Source organism: Arctopsyche grandis, chromosome 2 (genome assembly GCF_051622035.1).
Source record: "Arctopsyche grandis isolate Sample6627 chromosome 2, ASM5162203v2, whole genome shotgun sequence".
Lineage (NCBI taxonomy): Eukaryota > Metazoa > Arthropoda > Insecta > Trichoptera > Hydropsychidae > Arctopsyche > Arctopsyche grandis.
The window spans coordinates 1,451,157-1,474,494 of record NC_135356.1 but is presented as its reverse complement, the minus strand read 5'-3'; the positions used below and the strand labels follow the sequence as shown (position 1 = coordinate 1,474,494).

General features: G+C 36.8%; 1 protein-coding gene across 2 annotated transcripts; it reads left to right on the top strand.

The window, feature by feature from the left end:
- Positions 1–1,001: 1,001 nt before the first annotated feature.
- Positions 1,002–20,004, top strand: LOC143922230 (pyruvate dehydrogenase [acetyl-transferring]-phosphatase 1, mitochondrial-like). Of its 2 annotated transcripts, XR_013261573.1 has the most exons (5): positions 1,008–1,215; positions 14,688–14,826; positions 14,915–15,084; positions 16,145–17,216; positions 19,323–20,004. XR_013261573.1 is itself a non-coding variant. In XM_077445446.1 (4 exons), exons 1-4 carry the CDS (start codon positions 1,099–1,101, stop codon positions 17,117–17,119), a joined length of 1,401 nt encoding a protein of 466 aa, XP_077301572.1. In that variant the 5' UTR covers positions 1,002–1,098; the 3' UTR covers positions 17,120–18,961. The 2 variants fall into 2 exon arrangements, 1 of the variants encoding a protein (XP_077301572.1); XM_077445446.1 differs by lacking the exon at positions 19,323–20,004 and having other exon boundaries at positions 1,002–1,215; positions 16,145–18,961.
- The last annotated feature ends 3,334 nt before the right edge of the window (positions 20,005–23,338 follow it).

Here is a 23,338-nt window from a genome sequence, read left to right as displayed (position 1 = left end):
GACAGAATGTTAAATAACAGAAAACGCAAATATCGGAAGGCAAAGATCGAAAATCGAAAGATCTTAAGTCGAAAAATCAAAAAAAAAAAAATGGTGCATGGTAAACGGTACATACTCACGTACATATTCACTTAATTTGCGCGAGCAGGATAAAACAGGAACAAGAGGAACAGGCTTTTCCTCCCGTATTAATGTGCGCGCGCAGAATACGGGAGGAAAAGCATGTTCCTCTTGTTCCTGTTGTATCCTGCTCGCGCAAATTAAGTGAGTATGTACCGTTTACCATGCACTATATTTTTTTGATCTTTCGATTTTCGATCTTTGCCGATATTTGTGTTTTCTGTAATTTAACATTCTGTCTCGTCACGTAGACCCATATAATTATACTTAAGTTTGAATCACTTTAAAATATCATAAATACATTGATTTCAATATTAATGTACAATAAATATATTAGAAAACATATATACATCAGTATTCAACAAAATATCGATTATCGGGAGGGGGCGATTGCTCCCATCACCCCGCCTCTGGATTCGTATTTTTTTCCGGGGAGTGGGAGTCGGCCAGTTAGCAAAATGCCAACCTAACCATTGGCATTTCCGCCAACCGAAGAGAAGATGAGAAAGACGTAGTGTTATAATTATGAAATTTCTTTGTTTCTTTTTCGTTTTTCAGGCTCCCTTTTGTAAAGTTAAAGTTTGAATATCTTTCAACGTCTGAGCGGTGCTCCCATTGGGGCCGTTGACACCAACAATATGCCACAATATTTTCCATATACAGTTCCGATATTACAACCTGTAGTTGCTATTTGGGAACTGGTTATGGAAAATATTGTAAGTAATATTGTAGGTGTCGACGGCCCCATTCGCTAATAACTGATATACTGATAATATATTGATTTATTACAACTGTATCATACAATTGCACGCCAATTCAACGATAGGAGTTGTCAGAATAATGCTGGCCACATTTTTCAACCATTACCAGCTGTCACATGTATACGTTGGCAGCAGTGCGTCAAACGTCAGATGGGCCGAGTGCGCCGTCGCTGTAGACTGTTTGTTTGTACTTGCTTTATTACCGGTGTTTCCCGCCATGGTTATCAATTCGACGTTGATCCTTCGTGGAGTGAGGACGTTCAGGATGGCATCCTTCAGCGGAACTGCTCCCATGTCCAGTGCTCCGATCATAGAACATCTCACTGCGGCGCAGGTGATTATATTTTCATTATCTTTTATTATATGTACATTTCATTTCATTTTCCATACGCACTAAGCTACATTTGCGATTCTGCACTCGACTTTGGCGTTTAATTTCAGCCTGCGCTCGCCCAAACGAAACCCTCCATGCATTTGTTTTCATATTTACATAACCTGAAACTTTGTAATGCCTAATCTTGTATGCATGTTTTTATGAAAGTTTAAAAAGCACTTTTATATGAATGAAATTGAAAGAATGCACATTTAACTTAAATTTTTTTAAATACACATCTCCAACGAAGAGAAACCTTTTAAAGTTTTTAAATGTGGAATCATTTTACTAAGAAAAGTTGGAATTTTTCCTCAAGTAATTTATGAAAGAAAGAATTTATAAAATATAATAGAATCATATTGTATCTAACGTATGCAATTTCCATTATTTAAAAGTTTTTTTATTACATATAAACCATTGTCTAGCGCGATTCAATATTCATAGTGCAGTCAAATAAATCTCTTAGCGGCAAACTTTAAATTTAAATTTAGCTACAACAAATATCAAAATGACATTTTTTTTAATATAAATACATAGATTACTAATTTACAAATCTACTTATAATATGTAAGATTTGGCCGTATTGAATTAAGTCCAACTGAAAATTCGTTCCGAAACATAATTCTTTTGTAATATTCGAAAATTATATGCTTTATTGGAAATATAATTATTTTTTTTTTTTATTCAATTTATTTCTATTTGACTTTAATTTATATTAAAATAAAAAGCTCTTTTCCATATGTTTCCGCGTGACGAATCTGTTTCTGGCTTGATGATGGTTTAAAATCCGAATAAAATTAAAAAAACACACTTTTACTTCAAATAAATAAAAAAAGCAATGAAAAATCATATATTCATACCTCGCTTTACACAAAAATATGTTTAATATGTAGGTATATTTAAATTATGTACGTCTAGAGGAGCATTTTTAACATTAAATAATTCGACCATGACTTCAGTTATGTATTTGAGGAATATAAAAAGTATAAAAACAAAAATTCGATAATGAAAGCATTTTCGATACAAAAATATAGGGAAACTTACACAAGACAGAAGTTCTACTTCTGGCTGTTGGATTTTGTTCAATTTTTTTTTTATTACTTAACATCACCATAAATAATATAAACATAAAATATCAAGAAGATACAAATAATTTAAAAGGTCAAAATAAAATGATAAAATATTGTTTTAAAGAAAATTACTACTTTTACCGATTTAGACGAGTAAACAATTACTTACGTAAGATGAGTGGTCAGTAATTACGATAGGTTAAAACGCGAGAACATTCCGGACATTTATTGACTGACTGCAGATTTAAATAAATTTATCTGATCGTTATTGTTTGGAGTCAAATGATAGCATATGGCGCTTTGGAAAAGCTCGATTGAATTATATCTTGTAAATCGGGTACATATTTATGTATGTTATAACTAGAGGTAGGACCGGAAGCGCGCCGTCTATTGTACCATTATTGTAAATGCTTTGTAAAAAAGGTTCGGCAAACCTTTAACAATGCATTTACAACATGTGAACAATGAACAGCGCGCTCTGGGTCCGCTCTTTAGTAATAACTAGAGGTAGGACCGGAAGCGTGCCGTTAATTGTTCAATTGTTGTAAAGCCTTTGTAAAAAAGGTCCGGCAAACCTTTAACAATGCATTTACAACATTTGAACAATATACAGCCCCCTCAGGGTCCGGGCTTTAGTAATAACACTGAGCAACAAAAAAAAAAAACCAGAGCAGAAACTTATCAATCTTTAAGATTAAACAGTACTTCCGGAAGGTCATGACATTCACCCCTTAGAATTTTTAGAAAAGCTTACCGAGTTGAGCGTTTCTACGCGAGGCTAAGGGCGAAAACACACTGAGTGGTACGTGGCACGTGTTTTTTTTTAGATACTCTTAAACATGCGAAAAAAACGCAGCACCCCTAGCCTATATACATGGTATACAGTCCCAAAAATCACTCCCTGGAGTGTTTTCGGTGATATTTTATCCTTGCTTGACAGGGATCGATAACGGTGAATCCCATGTTTGAAGAAATGTAGGAGAAACTTGTCGGTTGCGGTGACCGGAAAAATGCACTCGAGATAGTTGCAGTCTCGAGACATCTTTTTGAGCGCCTTTGAAAATTATGACTTCTCAAAACTGCGCTACTATTCAGTGCAATTTAGTGCATCTTTCCGGGAACCGTCCGTTGTGAGAATCATTTTATCGTGCAAACGTCGAGTAATATTTTTATTGTATTTTATTTTATTTCATAGAACATGAACACTCACACTCACATTTACAGATCGCTCCAAAGCGACGAGTGCACTTAGGGCGGTTTCAGACTAGCGTTTTATACGCGCGTATAATCTCGTTTTTTGAAGTGCATGTAGGCGCGTATAGGCGCGTCGTTTTCCATACGAGCGTAGACGCGTTTATAAGCTCGTATTATCCATGTTGATACTAAATCACCACAACCGGTTCGAGCGAAAACGCCGGAATAAGCCCGTGTACGCGCGTCCGGTTTTTTGAAGCGCGAAAAGTAGCGCGCGTGTAAGCGCGTATGCCGAAACGACCGTATACGCGCAGAAAAAAACGCTAGTCTGAAACCGCCCTTAAGCAGATGCAATACAATCGAAACACATAAGCATTTTATACAATGCGAATTCATACAAACATCCACAGTGACATATATGGAGACATTTTCGCAGTGTTTTATAATCAAATTGGCGAACCTCAAGACGCTGAATAACTTGAGATTAGCAGGAGAGATAGGAAAGGAAATGCCAATTTTACAGGAACTTTCAATGAAAATCAGAAAAATTGGCAAACTCTGATAAGAAACGATCGACCGGGAGTCACAAACTAAGGGTCTGGCCAGCAGCGGGACTCGAACCCGGGACCACTCTGGTCGAAAGCATAATTTGCTGACCCCTAGTAAATTATGCTTTCGACCAGACCCCCATTCTTGACTCGGTGGTTGTGTTGATACTGAGCACCGAAAGGTCGCTGGGTTCAATCCCGTGAGCTGACCGCGATTGAAAAGAATTTATTACCGACTTGGATATTTGTGACTCCAAGTCGACCGTTTCCTATCGGAGTTTGCCAATTTATCCGATTTCATTGTTGAAGCGGTATTTCTGTTAATATTGATCAATGTTTTTATTTCGTAATGGCATATTTCGACTCATAGAAGCGTTCAGTATATTTGGAGATATAAAATAAAATATAAATCCTGGTCATTCGCTAGCCTTCACAGTGCGACAAGTGTTAATAAAGTAAACGAGGATTTATTCGGAAGTATTTTGAAATTAAAAAAAGTTATTTTTAGTCAACATTAAAATCAATAGTATTTTATTTTATTTTTTCTTAATTTTACAATATACATACATATATGTACGTACATACAATGCTATTTTTACCCACGAGTTAAATCCATTTTTCGTTGGTTATGTAAAATGATGGTAAATATTTCACATTGCGAGTCAAGGGTTGCCAATTTTCACTATTTATGTATTATTATTTTGCGCGCTTTTGTCTGGGTGCCTTAGCCGGGCCGCACCGTGCAACTTCGTCGGCCGACTAGTTGCGCGACATGAAAAAATGTATGGAAATGTGTGCGAGAAACAATTTGACGGGTGTGGCATGTCCCAATCTACCTGCATACATTGGTCTGGTCGCCCTCAACCAAGTCGCTCGCAAGTCGCACGGTGCGGCCCGGACCTTACTGCGCGCTCTAGCTTTGCGCGCCTATTTATATATATATATATATATATATATATATATATATATATATATATATATATATATATTTATATGTATGTATTAATGTATAACATGTTTGCATCATAGTTACCAGTCTCTGTGACGGGCCCGAATGTGAAACGCGCGAAAACGCAAATATCGGAAGGCAAAGATCGAAAATCGAAAGATCTTAAGTCGAAAGATCAAAAAAAAGGGTGCATGGTTAACGGTACATACTCACGTACATACTCACTTATTTTGCGCGAGCAGGATATAACAGGAACGAGAGGAACAAACTTATCCTCCCGTATTAATGTTCGCGCGCAGAATACGGGAGAAAAAGCCTGTTCCTCTTGTTCCTGTTGTATCCTGCTCGCGCAAATTAAGTGAGTATGTACCGTTTACCATGCACCCTTTTTTTATCTTTCGACTTAAGATCTTTCGATTTTCGATCTTTGCCTTCCGATATTTGCGTTTTCGGGCGTTTCACATTCGGGCCATAGGTACATATAATGGTACAAATTCTTTTCTTTGAAGGAACTTCGGCGTAAATCATTGGCCCTCAATACTATTCACCATCATTTCTTCAACGAGAAAGGTGGACGTTGAGAGCCACTGATTTACGCCGACTCGCAATGTGAAATATTCACTGAATATTTCACATTGCGAGTTGGAGGTTGTCAATTTTCATTATTTTATTAATTTATTATTTTGCGCGTTTTTGTCGGGGTGCCTTACTGCGCGCTCTAGCTTTGCGCACCTTTGTCGGGGTGCCTATTTCTATATATGTATGTATGTATGTACAACATGTTTGCATCATAGTTACATACATACAATGGTACAAATTATTTTCTTTGAAAGAATTTCGGCGTAAATCAGTGGCTCTCAAGTCTCAACCTCCACCTTTCTCGTTGACGAAATGATGGTAAATATTTCACACTGCGAGTCAAGGGTTGTCAACTTTCATTATTTTATTTATTATTGTTTTGCGCGCTTTTGTCGGGGTGCCTTACAGCGCACTCTAGCCTTTCGCGCTTATGTCGGAGTGCCTATTTCTATATATGTATGTACAACATGTTTGCATCATAATCACACACATCTGAAAAAAATCTTTCAAGCGAAAATTTACGAATACCTTTGTACCCCTAATTGTTCATTCCCACATCAAGTTTCTTCTCGAAAAAAATCTCGATAAATGGTTCTTATTATTTTACGACTTTTCTTACGGAATTACACACACCAGAGAAGTTTTTCAAAAATCTGAAAAACTCTTCCACAGACAATGTAAAGTTTCAAAGCATTCCGTGTTTCCTTTCGACATAAGTACATACATATTCATAAAATACATAGTCATTATTCCAGAACCATACATTCAACTTTGCTCTATTAAATATTGATATTTGCACCTCGAAGATAAGTTTGTGTTCATCAATATCTAATAGAAATGTATGCCGTCTCTTGAATACAATCCGTATTAATTATTTATAAACGAATTAAGATCTATTTATACTGACACAGTACATACCAGCAATTGCACGTAAGCAACATCATAGAAAGTGTTTGCTACATTCTGCATATATGGACACATTAATATGCTTTGTAACGTGTAGGTGGTGTAGACGTACCAGCAGTAGCCGATATAATCTATTCATACTATACAACAGTATATGTACGTCACCGTAACGTAACAAGCAAAATCGGTTTTCTTCAGGCACTATGGATATATTCACGCACGCCGTTACGTCATAATAGCGAGTGCACGCGCACTGACGAAAGTGCGCAATACGTGCGAAAGTGCGATACGACGCAAATAATATTGCGCCGTATCGTCGCGCTCTGTAACGTATTTGCAAGCCGATTTTTCCTTGCACTCGGCCAAAACTTGTCTGAACGTGCGTTGCTTTATAGTATAAATAGAAATAGTCTTTTCCGTTCACTGCTGTGCTGGGATATTACCTTGCATTGCTGGATAGTTATTATACCTTGCATTTTGGTCAAGAAATACAACATTGTTCGTGTGTATAATTTGACTTTTATTTTTTGTCAGTTTTAAGTTCGCGTTTTGAAATATTTACATTAGTAAAATTTTAATATTAAATACGTAAGTTGCTGATATTATTAATTTATATATGGAATACGCAGAGAAATTTTATAATAATAGAAGTGGCCTTAGGTGTCGTATTGTTGTCTAGTGGAAAAGGTCTGTGGACCTTTCATAGTCGTTTTTGATGTTTGGTGCTCGACGTATGTACATATGTCCGATTGTTTGTTAAATTTACTCGCAAGAAATTTGAGAAGATTTGCAAGAAAATTGCACAATGCATCCAAAAATACACAATAAACAACATGGGATACATTTTTATAAATAAATTAATCATCTAAGTAACATATTATTCAATTAACATCGTAGTTTGACAGGTTTTAAAATTGTCATGGCGAATGCATGCATTCTACATACAATTTCAGGGGTGGCAACAGATAAATGTAAAAATTATTTTTAAATAAATGTAAAAACATTGACAAATGCAAAAAAAGTGGACAAAAATAATCCGCCAATTGAGAAAAGAACGGATTGGCTATCAACGCCCAACACCGCCATATGCTCAAATTGTAAATAAATTTATATCAAAATAAAACTTTTATTTATGTAGTGAAAATGTGATGACCCCGGTTCTATTCCGTGCGTGTGTATCTGTATGTAGTCATGGAAACGTTGCGCCTATTATTATGACACAGGCAATGTATTGGTAAAGGCGCTTCTATTATTCTAGTAAAAAATAAATAATTTAATAAAATGTTACAACACATTGTACGAATGCGAACAATTCGATAGTATGTTTCAATGCTAGTAGTTAAAAGCTTCTATTAAGCCTCCAGCAACAGATTGTCCGATTTGTCTTTAGGTAAATCTCCAAAAGAATGGGTCTCGAAGTGAAGGAGATCAGCATGTATGTTGCGGATGATAATGATTCATGTCGTATACAAAACGTGTTTCAGGTTTTCATCTCCAGTGGGGAATTCAAAAATTCTTGAATAACAAAAATTCTATTGATAACTGGCTTACCTCGATAAAATAAACGATTTTTTTTTATTAGTCCACAAGAATAGTCAAAATATGATTTTTCTAAGTGGAATTTTATTTAATTCTCACATAAAGACAATTTAAATACATTATCCCTATTAATTCAATTTAGATTCGTGTAAATACGAGTAAATACCAGTACGAGCTTTTAGCTCGCAATTTTACCGATTTAAAATTCAGCACACTTCCAAGTAACCCTTTTAAACGAAAACAAAAAATAGCGTGGCTAGAAAACTATCCCAATAAACATGTTTCAATAGAAAAAACTAAATATAAAATAGTATTAACAGTGGGAAAAAATCACAAGTGAAAATACGTACTTTTGACTTTTGATTTGAACTGGACCACTACTTAGAGAGATTCGAAAGCTGAAAAGTACTACAAATAAAAGATAAAATACCCGACTATAGATTCCAATATTAATTTTGCACAGGAAATTGACAGATTTTGAGACATCGACCGAACAACACCAAGATATAGAAAAATCGCGCGATTTAAAAAACACATATATCTCCGAATCTCGAGCCAATCAACACTTTTTATTACCAGATTCGTATTTACTGGGCATAGATCTATAAGAAAAGTCATAGCTCGTCTCTGAACCATTTTTCGTGTCGAACAGTGTAATTGGTTATAATAATATATTTCCATATGTAGATTTTTTTGTATGGAATCGTCTTATGATTACTGTTAGATGAAACCTGCAAATTATATCAAGGGACGGTCAATGTTGATTTTTATTAATTCACCGAGAACACTGCACCTGACCATGAACTCTCAACGGGAAACAGTTGTTTATAATAATTCAGCCACGTGAATCGTTTAATGCATCGTCGCTCAAATGATCCCTTTTTATTATTTCAAGTTCAAATCTCCGTTTGTTTTATTTTTAAACTATTGAATCGTTTTCCCGTCACGTGTCAAAAAGTTCAAGTTCATGGTTGGATCGAACCCGTGTGATATATTTAAAGCATTGTGCTATGTGCTAATTTTTCTTTACACATTTACATATATTGTTTCAAAGTAACCGCCTTCCATCTTTTGAATGCTATTTTCGCCATATTAGTCGGCTTCACACGGGCGAATGAAAAATAAATCAACTTTGACCTTATCTAAAACACAACGCTTCGGTACTGCAATTGATTATCTAAATACTAAAATAGTAGGTTGTGAGATGTTCCTTATTGGCGGTTTTACTATATTTAATACTGTGGAATTGCACAACGGGCAGACGTGCATGGCGTTGCCATGGATTTCAATATGAGTCCTGAGCCCTCTCCAAACACAGGTACGACTTATTTACGGTTGAGAGATATACCTAATTGGAGGTTTTGCTTTATTTAAAACTGTGGAATTGCACAATGGGCACGCATGCCCGGCGCTGCCCTGGATTTGTATATGGGAGCCCTTCGATATCGATCTTTGAACCAATCTAAAACTGTGGAATTGCACAGTGGATAGACATGACTGGCGCTGTCCTGGATTTTCGTAAGGGAGCTTTTCGATATCGAGCTTCGAGTCAATCGAAAACACATCTACGGTCAAAGCTTAGGTACCGCGATATGTACATAGCATACCAAAATTATGAGATTTTACATTGAAAATTAATAAATTATACAGTGAGCAGGCATGCTCGGCGCTGCCCGGGGAATTTTATACGAATAGTCCTTTGAACTCGCGTACTGAGTCCTTTCCAAACACGTCTACGACTTGATGGTTGAGAGATATACTTAATTGGCGGTTCTGCTATAGTTAAAACTGTTGAATTTCACAATGGGCACGCATGCCCGGCGCTGCCCTGGATTTCAGTATGGCAGCTTTCCGATATCGAGCTTTGAACCAATTTAAAACTTAGAGCTTTGAACCAAATTTTGAGATTGTACATTGAAAATTAGAGAATTGTACAGTGAGCACGCATGCTCGGCGCTCCCCGGGAATTTTTTTACGAATAGCCTTTCGAACTTTCGAAACACATCTACGACTTAGTTACGGTTGTGAGATATACCTAATTGGTGGTTCTGCTATATTTAAACTGGGATTGCGCAATGGGAAGCCATGCCTGGCGCTGTCCTGGATTTTCGCAAGGGAGCTTTCCGATATCGAGCTTTGAACCAATTTAAAAAACGTCTACGGTCAAAGCTTCAATACTGCATAGCTTACCATATTGAGATTTTTCATTGAAAACTGTGTAATTGCAGTGGGCACACATGCCTGGCGCTACCCGGGTGTTTTTATACGAATAGTCCTTTGAACTCGCATTCTGAACCCATTCCAAACATGTCTACGACTTTTTTGCTCTAGTGAGATATATCTAATTGGGGGTTCTACTATAGTTAAAATTGTGGAATTGCACAGTGGATAGACATACCCGGCGCTGTCCTGGATTTTCGTAAGGGAGCTTTCTGATATCGAGCTTCGAGCCAATCGAGCAAAACACAAAAGCTTCGGTGCCGCGATATACACGTAGACAAATATGGAGTTTTAAAAAAAAACAAATTTTAGAATACCAGTAGATACGTTATGCATAGGGATGTCGCGGGGAAGTGGGGGGGGGGTGGAGCGTTTGACTTGTGCTCCTGATATTCAGCGCGCCTGAATTTAGCGTACACACATACACACATCCACGAAGAGACACACACACACACATTCATTCATAATTTTGAACGGGTTAGATCGGCGAGCGTGTGATGCTTGCACTCAACATTGTACTATTAACCTTTCCACCGCGTACGACTACTATACATGTCCTAGCGAACATGCCCTCAGCGCGCGAGACACGCATAGATGTCTTGGAAGTTGTATAAGAGCCGGCCATTGTGTTAAAATTTTATAACTTGGTTGAAAATATTACTAAATGTATACTTTACCAAATTCAATAGATGGCAGTAGTCAAAAAAAAAAAAATATAGGTTGTAAAATTCAAAAAAACATTACAACCTATATTTATAGTTGAAAACGCGATAGCAAAATTCGCAAAAAAGCAGCCGCGTACAGGGCATGTTCGCTAAATTTGGTGACGCGGGCAAAGGGTTAATACATGCGCGTGCTTTAAATTACCTTACATTATATTTATATATAGTAACATATAACTTTATTCTATATTGTGTATCGATTCCTTCCCGATGCCATCCGTTTGAAATCGACGGGCATATAATACTAGTGTATTAACCCTTTGAGTGCTGGCGTCTTTATCACGCTAAAAATTTCGCCAACATTTCCAACTATAATTAATTGGAAATCCAATAGAAAGCAGGTATATAAATTGTAGCGAATCCAAACAAACCCTAGATTACTACCGCCGAGGATTTCGAGTTTGGTAAAGGTGTGTTTAGACTCTCTAATATATCATGCAACAATATAAAATAAACAAAAGAATGCATTTTTCCAAAACTAGTTGCATCTTCTTCATTGTTGTTTAAATGTAATGCTCACAATCTAAATGCCAAGCCACAATCTAAAATACTCAGCAGTTAGGGATTTCCAATCGAGAAATTCTGCTATGGTTATAAATTCAGAAATTCCGGTGTAACCCAGTCTTTATAAACGTTGACACGGATTACACGACCCATGTTCAATGCATTTTTTTTCAATGCTACCTGGAAAGGCTTAGCGGGTAGTATTCTTGTTTACTTTGTACATGCTCAAAATACAACTCCCATCAGCATTTTTCAAACCCATGGACGTGTTGGCAAAATGCCTTGGCTTATAATGATTCAAAAGCAAAGTCTCTCGATATTTCCAGCTACCTCAAATACACAGTTTCTATTTACGAACCTCTACGGCAAATCTCTACCTCTGTATACCTTGCTTTGTTCAGTACTATGTACTATTTAGGTTCCTAGAAGGACCTGGTACCCACTGTCTACTTGGTAGATTACATATATTCAATGCCGGTTTTAGGGGGGCTGGGTCGGGATGGGCCCGAGGGCGCCAAATAAGTTAAGGCGCCGCACGATGCGCCAAATAAGTTAGGGCGCCGCACGATACGCCAAAGGCGCTTTAAAATTTAAAATTAGAGCGCCAAAGGCGAAATTTTTTTCTAAGGGGGTTAATAGAAATAATTGCTCGAGGGCGCCATTGGGTGTAAGACCGGCACTGCATATATTATATATGCACCTACATAGTTATTCAGAATTGCAACTACAAATAGCTTCGCTTGCCTCATTATATGTAGGTCACCTCCTTTTAGTTGCGACATAAGACCCAGTCCCTTTGAAGCTCTCAGACGAATCGTTCCCATGACAGTTATATCTGACATGAGATTTGCACGTGTCGTCGTTTGCCTGCTTTCGTTATTTTCCATTTGTCGCATTCAGTGATGGTTCAGCGGATAAAAGGGCAAGGTTACAAAATACGTGCATCGAATGCTGCAACTGGGTTTATTGGATTCGTTATAAAGCACGCATTTCGCACACAGCCTTAATAACCGTCGATTGCAACGGGACACGTGCTGGTTTTATTTTTATTTTTAGTGCTGTTTGTTTTCCATCGCGCTGAAATTTTACAGGGAAACGAGTTGGAAAATTTTGCAATAGGGAAAACCTCACGCTCTCGTTTATTATTTATCAACACGTTTGTTCGAATCTGAACACACACACACACCCACACACACCTAAATAAAATATTGAATATTTATAAATACATTATGAAGATGTGAATATTTCAATCGTATACGACAAAAACACTCTGAAATATGCTTATATAAAAAAAAACGACAAAATGTACATAATAGGGGAGGCTTCGAATCGAACGCAATTCATTTCAATTCAGGAAAGCACATTTTTATATTTAATAGCCGTTTTCAAAAATTCTACCACTCATTTTAGATGTTTTATAATTTCACAATCCTCCGACTATTCTTATCTCTTACTTATTTAAATCGTTCCCATACATTATCAATAGACAAATCATTTAAATCGATTTTTGTAAATTACAGACTACTAGTTGTTTCACTCGGCTTCGCTTAGTATTTTTGATATAAACAGCGTAAATATGGCGAATCTAATAGTAAATATTCATTTATTTTTTTATTCAATTTATATGAATAAAAAAAAATCGACTCGTCGTCATAGGACTTTTGCCTTGTTTACGAAATTCCCAACCAAAGATACATACTAGAGGTAGGACCGGAAGCGTGCTTTTTCCAGGAAACAGGGCAATTTGGGTGTATTTTCCAGAAAACAGGGCAAACTACAAAGCTAGAGTGCAAACAAAAAGGTTCATCAAGAAGATGAACAATGCACGGCGAACAATGAACACATACATACTTACAAATAAGGTCTCGAAATTATATATTAGACAAGCTGAAGCGATATTTTCCTAATGTCGAAGTAGTTTTATATAAAGAAGTTTTGGAAAAATGCATTCTTTTGATTATTTTATATTGTTGCAAGATATATTAGAGAGTCTAAACACAAGTTTACAAAACTCAAAATCCTCGCCAGTAGATATCTAGTGTTTGTTTGGATTAGCTACACTTTTTACACCTGCTTTCTATTGGATTTCTAAATAATTCTAGTTGGAAATGTTGGCGAAATTTTTAGCGTGGCGGGCTTTCAACAGAAAAGACGTCAGCACTCAAATGGTTAATAAACATCATTCGGTTCCTTTGAGAGTATTATTTTTACAAACCTCCTTTACGATTACAATTCAGGAAAAAATTTGCCTCTTATCCGATCGTTTTCATACTTTGCCATATTGCTCATTTTGGTCATCAATATAAGTAAATGGATCCTCCGCCATTACGATAGAGATAAAATATCGTTTAAGACGCGTTTGAAGTTTGCAAATATGAAATCTGGGCGATATATGGTCTATGTAGTCTTTAGTTTTATACATAGATGGCGGTAGTAAAATAAAATTATTGATATTTTTATTCAAAATATTAATTTATATATCTTATTAAATAAAATGAACATCTCTGTTGGCAGCTAGATAATATCTTGCCTACAGAAAAAAGTATTTAGTTAACAGTAATTTAATACAACAATACATAGTCTCAATGAACGGGCATAGCGGGTACTAAAATACCATAAGTATTCATTGCAGATATTTCCTTCGAAAAGATGCTAGAACAATATCAATTTCTTGACTGGTATTCGTCCTTTATTAGTCGAAAGAAAAAAAGATTCGGCCATCTCTGATATATGTACATATGAGGCAGTGACTCGGAGACTTTCCTCATAAGACGCAAAATGTTTGAAATGGACAGCATTTGAAACGGAAGTTCTAGTTCAATCTTCAGACGCCGTTGATAAGTATTCGCTATACACATCCTTAAAGTTACAGCCAACAACCTTGACCCAACCTTCCTCGCAAAGTCTCCCTTCGGTTTGCTTCATCGGAGGACAGCCATGAATAAAATTATAGAGCCGGACACGTGCGCACAGAAACAGTGTGCATGAAAACAATCACCGTGATTAGTAGGGTTGCATACAATATGTCAATTCCCCGCAGACCTCGACACGTTCCAGCCGGAAAACGTCATTACAAGTATTGATGTACGTATTTAAAACACGTTCGAACAAACAAAACCCCCGGACAATTCTATAATATATTCATATGTATGTATGTATATGGTTCCTTTGCATATATTTTCAAATGTTTATGCCCCGACAGATTTCGGCCATTTTAAGATACAAAGAAGTGAGGACGCCGGTGAAGAACCAAGTCGTGAAGATGGTGGATTTCAATCAGCTGCCGTCGAATGATCCATGCGAAGACACTCACTTCGAGGCCAAATGCTTGCATTCGCCGGGTATGTGTGTATTGCTTATGCAGCAACAGCCGTACAATCTTGAAATTATACGTTTCAAATGATTATTGATATATATTTATGTTTACAGGTTATATATTTGGCGTATGTGATGGTCACGGTGGTCAAAACTGCTCCATCGCTGTGTCCAAGAGGCTGAAGAATTACATCGCTGCCAGCTTGTTGCCGGCGGCTACCTTGAAGAAAATCACCGACAAGAATTGTGTTCCAAACTTGGTGCAGGCTATGTCTACGGACACGGTCAGTATTTATTAAAATCTGTAATATAAGAATACGAGAACCGAGCATACTGTCGCATTCGTGCAGTGTGTGTTGTAACATTGTGATGACGTAAAATTATTTCTTATTTAACTATATAATATTATTACAATATAATTGAATGCAAGGTACCGTCGCGGTTTCGGAAACCGGAACACTTGTGATTTTACGATTTTTGGGCAGTAAAAATATTGTCCCTTTAAGTGTTTGGTTTTCAACGATCGGGTCTTTTACATATGATTGTTTTCTACGATTTGAGTTCATTTTAGTGTGAGCTTTCGAGGTTTATGGATCGAAATCGTTGAAAATAAAAATACCATGCAAAAATACATTCAACTATCATTGGAGGAGAATATAAAAATCGCGGCTTTAGCAGACTATGGACATTCATTGCGATCAATTTCTCAACAAATGGGACCTTCTGTATCTACTGTGTCAAGAATAATGAAAAAGAAAAAGGATTTTGGAACTTTTGATCGTAAGAAGGGGACGAGACCGAAAAGATGCACATCCGAGAGACAAGATCGCCTGATAACTCAATTAACTTTACGGAAACGGTTCAAAACTGCTGTAGAGATAAGAAAAGAGATCTCGGATTAATTTTTAATTGAAATTAGTGATGTAACCTTAAGAAGACGACTAAGAGAAGCTGGAAAAATATTAATTAAGTTTTTATAATTTGTAAATAATACCATGTGACTAATAAAATTAAAAGTTTACGCTCAACTGTGTTTTTTCATTCAAAATTTCATTCAACTGTGGAGACTGCGTTTGGTCATAAAAACCGGCTCGGACTAAATTCTCCCTAACTTTTTTTTTGTTGTTTCTTTTCTTAACGATTGTCGTTAAAATGAAGCACTGTGATATAATCTACCATTTTAATGACTTTGGGTGTTTATTTTATTTAAGATCACTGATATTTCACGCAAAATCACATTTTTCTATGGTGTTCCGGTTTCCGAAACCGCGACTGTAGATAAAAAAATAAATAACCATTTACTGTTAAAAAGTAAATAATACATGAGAGTAAATATTTTTTCAGGTGAAATTCACTGATGATTTGCAGCCCGTATTCGACAACAGTTTCAAAAACTATCTCAAGAAGCTAATCTTGGCTAACGAGGAGGACTCCGTCGAGGCAGCCTTGGAAACGGCGTTTCTACAACTGGACGATGACATATCGACCGAGATACTTGCGACGAGGCACGACAAAAACAAAGATCTACATCAGAAACTATTGTCGGTTGGAATGTCAGGATGCGTAACATGCGTGGCGTACATCAACGGACTTGACCTGTACGTGGCCAACGTTGGCGACTCTGGTGCAGTTCTGGGTTCCCTGAACGAAGAAGACGAGTGGGAAGCCATCAAATTGGTGTACGAGCACAACGCGGATAACGCCGAAGAGGTGGAGAAGATTATCGGCGACCATCCGCCGAATGAGAGAGAATCCGTCATAAGGAACCGGAGACTGCTCGGCACACTGGCACCTCTGAGGTCTATCGGCGACTACCAGTACAAATTTTCGAGGAAGACCCTGCAGGAGCTTTGTTCCGACTTCGAAGTCTCGTCGCACTATCAGACCCCACCGTACCTGTCGGCGAAGCCCGACATACAACACCACCGTCTAACAAACAAGGACAAGTTTCTGATCCTCGCTTCGGACGGCCTTTGGGACATGGTGACACCGACGGAAGTCGTAAGCCTGGTCGGCCACCACTTGACGTCGACGGTCGAGCCCAAGAAGTTCGTAAATCTGAAACCCCAGATATGGAGTTTGTTGGAGACGCTCGATCAGATGGCTATAGAAAGGCAGGCGAGGCCGGACGATAGTAACGGAGCCACGCATCTCCTGAGACACGCTCTCGGAGGTATCAACGAGACCGTGGGCGAGCGAAATTTGAACCTGTCGCGATTTTTGAAATTGCCCTCGCAGTTTGCTCGCAAGTACCGCGACGACATAACCATAACCATTGTCTATTTCAATCAGGAGCAACCCGAGGACGATGACGAGTAATTCAACCACGTTTTAACACATTCGTATATGTATGCATGTGCATTTGCATAACCTGTGCGTTGATATTATATTTGTGATTGATGGAGCTCTAGTCACCGCTGCAGAATTGACAAAAATTCATTTATTATATCCATTTTATCAAATATTATATTATACTAGCATATGTTTGTATAATACATGCATACATTCCTAGTTCTGTTCAGACCAAAATTGTAGTGTAAATGTCAAATTATTCAAAAAGTAACTTTGCGGCATATTGCTATCTTTGATTGCGGCTTATATTAACCCTTTAAATGTTGGCTTGCTGATCGGCGTTTTGCCAACAAGTTCATATACCTGAAAAACGCCGATAGGCGTTCTATTTTGTGCATGTACAAAGTAAACAAGAATACTATCCGCTAAGCTTTTCCAGGTAGCATTGAAAAAAAAATGCATTGAATATGTCAATGTTTATAAAGACTGGTTTACACCGGAATTTCTGAATTTATAAACATAGCAAAATTTCTCGATGGAAATCCCTATCTGCTTAGTATTTTAGATTGTGAGCATTACATTTAAACAACAATGAAGAAGATGCAACTAGTTTTGGAAAAATGCATTATTTTGTTTATTTTATATTGTTGCAAGATATATTAGAGAGTCTAAAGACACGTTTACAAAACTCAAAATCCTCGCCGGTAGATATCTAGTGTTTGTTTGGATAAGCTACACTTTTTACACCTGCTTTCTATCGGATTTCTAAATAATTCTAGTTGGAAATGTTGGCGAAATTTTCAAAATGGTGGGGTTTCAACGGAAAAGACGTCAGCACTCAAAGGGTTAAATAGGCAAAAAGTTCGTATTAAATACCTTTACGTGATCATAAACAGTCCAATGATCAAATCATAGACACTAGGCAATGACGTGCAATCAAATAAAATGTCACTTGCATTGCAATTTTGCATTATGTCCGATACAGAGCTGGGTAATTTCACTACTTCTATTATATTTAGTAAGTTGCCAGCTTGTTCGTTTATTTATGAAATTTAATGCTTATAAAATGCATAGCTCTACACGTGTGTGCAATGTGTAAGTGTTTGCTTTAAATGGTCAATTTGTGCTAACGTTTTCTTTAGTTTGTAGCAAACATACATACATAGGTTTGCAGCGAATTTGCTTATTATTACTTGAAGTTCGTCTACTTGTATGATTTATACACCTCATAGGTGCATTTTGTTTTTATTGTTTTTATGTATTACCTATGCAGAATGAACGCGTTACATTGATGCAGTTCTTTTGATTTATGTAATGTAAAATGTACATATATGCAGTGGCGGCTCGTGGATAAAATATCTGGGGGTGCTGCGAAAAATAAAAAAAAAATGTTTATTTGGATTATATTTTACTATTAACATCAAAATGATCGGTCTTTTTTCCTTGAATTTAAAAGGTCTATCACCTTTTCGTTAAATTTTTCAATGTTCATAATCATTTTTTTTCAATTGACAGCATATACAAAGCCGTCAATCTTTCCTGAACCATTGTGTTTCTTATATATGTATGTCTTTATTTTATTTATTGATGAAAAACACCGTTCTGGCTCAGAGGTAGTTGAAGTTGTAAGCAGAATTTGAATAAGTTTTATTTGCAAAAATAAGTTTTAAAAATATTAATATATCATTAATTGTATTCAGTAAATTGGTAGAATATGTTATTGTTTTATCAGTATTTTCGGAAGAATATTTAAGTTCTTGAAAACATTGGCTCAGCTTCTCTTGATTTTGATACCAACTTAAATACTTAAAGTGACGTGTAGAAAGGTAGAAAGTGTAAGAGGTGTAGAAGGAAAGACAAAAGGTGCAGAAGAAATGAAGAAAAGTGAGGAGCGTGTCGAGCGCACACGAACGCAACAAGAAATGTGTATAGCACTGTTGGAAGTGCAGTACGGACCAAGCTTCTAGCTGCCCCCGCGCCCCTCCTTCACCCACTCGGCATATTCCATCGAAAACCGTACTGCACAAAATCATAAACGATGCCTCACTTTCTGATATTAGTACTGCGATGTATGATCATTATTGGATGTATCGGTGTGCGGGCGAGCTTAATACACGCTTAAATAATATTGATATTTTCATATAATATACATACATTTATGTATGTAATAATATTAAATTTTTCCCAATTTCCTTGGGGGTGCTGCAGTACCGCAGTGCGTATGGACGAGCCGCCACTGCATATATGTTTGCTGTCAATTGATGAACGAGACTATATATTTATATCTAATACCCTCGGGCCGGGCCTGTATGCAGAGTGATTATGAATTCCAACAAACCGCCATCAGATGGTTGATGAAAATGTCCGAAGAGTTAACCTTAAAAATACTGAAAAATAGTTGGATTTCACTACAAAAATAAGAATTTTGAATTTACTTAAAAATTATATATTTTTTATATATACACCTTTATTGCAGATGGACCCGATATATGTAGGTATATATGTATAATATATTTTAATAAAATATCGTCCTATATTTTCTATGTGACTGAATTTAATGGTTGTAAGCATTTACCAAAAATGAGATTTATCGTATCTTAAAATATCTGTGTTGTAAAAGAAAACATGCTTATTTAAACTGATACATTTCTCAAACATATATGTGAAATTATCAATATACACATGAATGTAATACCTTTCCGAGTGAAAATTCAAAATGACTGATGCGCTTTTAAGACATTTATGGATTTTCATTTCTAGAAGTTTCCATGTGTGTAAATTTTGTTCTGTTGTGCCATAGCGCTTATATTGTCAAGTTTATATATTGCATGTAGACATTCTTAAAATTGTATCAAATACAAATGATGTAGTATAGAAATTTATTGTAGCAGAAATAAATCTCCACTTATTTCAACAACTTTGTGTTGTTTTTTTTATTTCCATGTTTACGAGGGCTGGACACCAGCGCCTTGTCCATACAAACGTGTTACACTTCCCACATTCTCAATTATGGCACTAGAGAAATTATTTTTTAATATGCTATGGATATCCACCATAGGCATGTTTCTGTGGTTTTATTTTTTTGATTAGTTATTTTTCATAGGAGGTAGGAGCCGCCAAACATCTATAAAATCGCCTCTTTTTTACACCCACGAAAAGAGTCCAGCATGCTTATTTTAACGGTTGATTTTTAAAAAAATACGAGCACACCAACATAGAAAATATCTTTCTCATACCGATGATGAATACGGCATTCATTCAATATATGTATATATCGAAGAAAGGAACAGCAACAAAATTAAGGTTTCTACAGTATGTAAGTGTAAAAAATTCTAAACTATTGACCACTTTACAATATAGATTTTTTTATTTTATTATTATTATCAAATAGCCAGGGCTGTGGAGTCGGAGTCGTAAGAATCATACAATCATAAGAATCATCTGACTCCAACTCCTTTTTATTATTTTTTTTAATTAATAGTTTTACAGTATGCATCAACTATGTAGTGTCCAACTTTACTGTAGTAAATTCACTAATAAATTGAAATTCAACAATTTCTTTATAAAAATCAAGAATTTAAATTAGATTATAAATAAAATCGTCGAATTGCACATATTTTGATGTGTTTTGGCAAAATATGTTTCCTCCGACTCATACTTTATTTTTATTCTATTGATTTGTTTGTTTATGAAATTCATACACATACACTATGAATTTACTTCCTTTTTCTTTAATTTATACCGGGAAGGCCTAACAGTTAACCCCAATGCGCCTTCCTGGCCAGAAACATTTTACATTTGGTACAAATATTATCAGTATTATACAAAGTACATAAATCAATCGATATCTACGGAGACATCTATGGTCAAATTTGTAAATTTGCAGCATTTTATACAATTCAGCGAAATTCGAGATTTTGCGAGAAAATGGGTAAGTATGCCAATTTTTTGGAACCGTTTCAATGACAGTCAGATAAATTGGCAAATTTTGATAGGAAACGATCGACCTGGAGTCACAAATCCAAGGTCTGGCCAGCAGAAACCAATGGGATTTGAACCCGTGACCACTATGTTCAAAACATATATGCTAACCACTAGTCTATTCTGCTGGTTATACCTATTTCATTACCAATAATAAAATAAATTGGGTTACATGTCAATTTTTAGTGACTTTTTATCTTCTTTTAGTGTCATGTCAGGTCCCCCCGACGTTGACTACCACCTGTGAGTATGTGTCCCTATCCTGAGCAGCTCTAAACAGTGCCTCGACTGCTCTAATCTCTGTCCAGACTCGTATTTTCCGGAGCCAGGAGATCTGTCTTCTATCCACACTTCTTCCCACCCTCTATTTTTTATTTTATGATTAGGTGCAGTAAACCGTACATTTCGCCTCTAAGTACATGCCCCAGATATGACACCTTTCGGACCTTGATATCAGTCAGCAACTGTCTATGCACTCCTGCTCTTTGGAGCACATTTTCATTTCTGACCATGTTGGTCTATGGAATCCGTAATATTCTACGATGCATCCACATTTTGAACGCCTCTAGCCGGTTCATGGTACTAATGTTAAGGGTCCATGATTCAACTCCGTATAAAAGCACCGACCAAACATACACACCTAACCATTCTTTGCCGAAGTTTCAAATTGAGGTTATCATTGCAGAAAATTATTCATTTAGTTGCTGCCGAATGAAAGTCTTTCAAATCATCTCTATCTAGCTTATTTTTTTAAAAGTTTCGTACTCATATGGATAATCTACATAACGTTTATCATCCAAGTTTCACACCCTCTCATTTAGACTAACAATATACGTACATTTATTTATTTATTTTACAGTACAATTATTTATTTATTTTCGATACAGTATTTTAATATATTTTCATAATATTGAAACCAAAAATGTTTCTATATACATATTTATTTATCTGCATATTATATATTGACTTCGACCATAGGTAGCCCGTAAGGCGACACCTATGCTCAAACTTAAATACATACATACCATCATTACTAGGGTTGTGGAGTCGCTTCAAAATTTACTGACTCTGACACTTTTATCTTAGGCTGCTTCGACTTCAACTCCGACTCGAACGATTTTAGTAAGATCGCCTTTTCTTGCAAACGTATAAAATTGTGCTCTGAATATTCACAGCAGCCGTGAACAGAGTGCGGATGGGTATTCTGCTAATAATAAATAATAAATAATAATAATAGTAATAATTAATAATATTAGTAATAAATAATTATATTAATAATAATAATATTAATAACAATCATAAATAATAATAATAATAATAAATGGTGTAAAGTTATTAAGAGAAACGCCCGTAGACCCATGACGTCAACAAATGGAGGAGTCGGGCATTGCGGCCAATGGCAGTGCCGGACTCCTCGACCAATTTCTAAGCCCGCTTTAAAGGTCAAGGAATTTGACCCTTAAAGCCCTCAACATAAGGCCACCACCCCCCCCAACGAATACAGTCTAAGAGACCCTTTCGTCGGAGAACGAGACGGTTGTTCACGAATATCGCACAAGAACAACCGCACATCACTGTTCTAATAAAAAAAACCACACTGTACATAACCAAGTACAAAATAAACAACAACGCATGAACACATAAAGCGCGCATGCGTTAGGAAATAATACCTGAAATATGCCGTGCGAATGCACGCACACCTCCTCGACCAATGACTAACTTCGACCAACGTGTATGCGCTGAGCGCTCTAGGATATAAATATGGTGCGCTCTCGAACGGTGGCATTCGGACTATGGCCTCCACCTGACGAGCAGCAATAAAGACTTGGAACCTGCCTGCGTGTTTTCTTGTACCTCGACCTGACTCCACTTACCTCTGAATACTCTTCACTGGTGTCAGAAGTGGGATTAACATGGTTGGGACAAGGAGCAACAAAGGCATGGCTTCGAGATCTTCAGCGCTGCCGGAAAACATGGAGCCGGATCGAGAACAGAGCCACGGAGGACGGAGACGGGAGGAGCCGAGGAGCCAGGAGTCGAGGAGCCGGGAGCCGAGGACACGGGAACTGAGCTATAAGGATCTAAGCCAGGAAGTGCTGAGCTGCCAAGAGCAGGTCCGGTCCCTGCAAAACACTTTCGCCACCTTCTTGCAGTCCTGGGAGAAGTCTGCGACACCAACGCAGCCGAAAGCCGACGTACATCCAGAGCCTCCGAAAAGATCAGAGGTTTGTTTTGAGGACATGAGGACCACACAGTGAGATACGT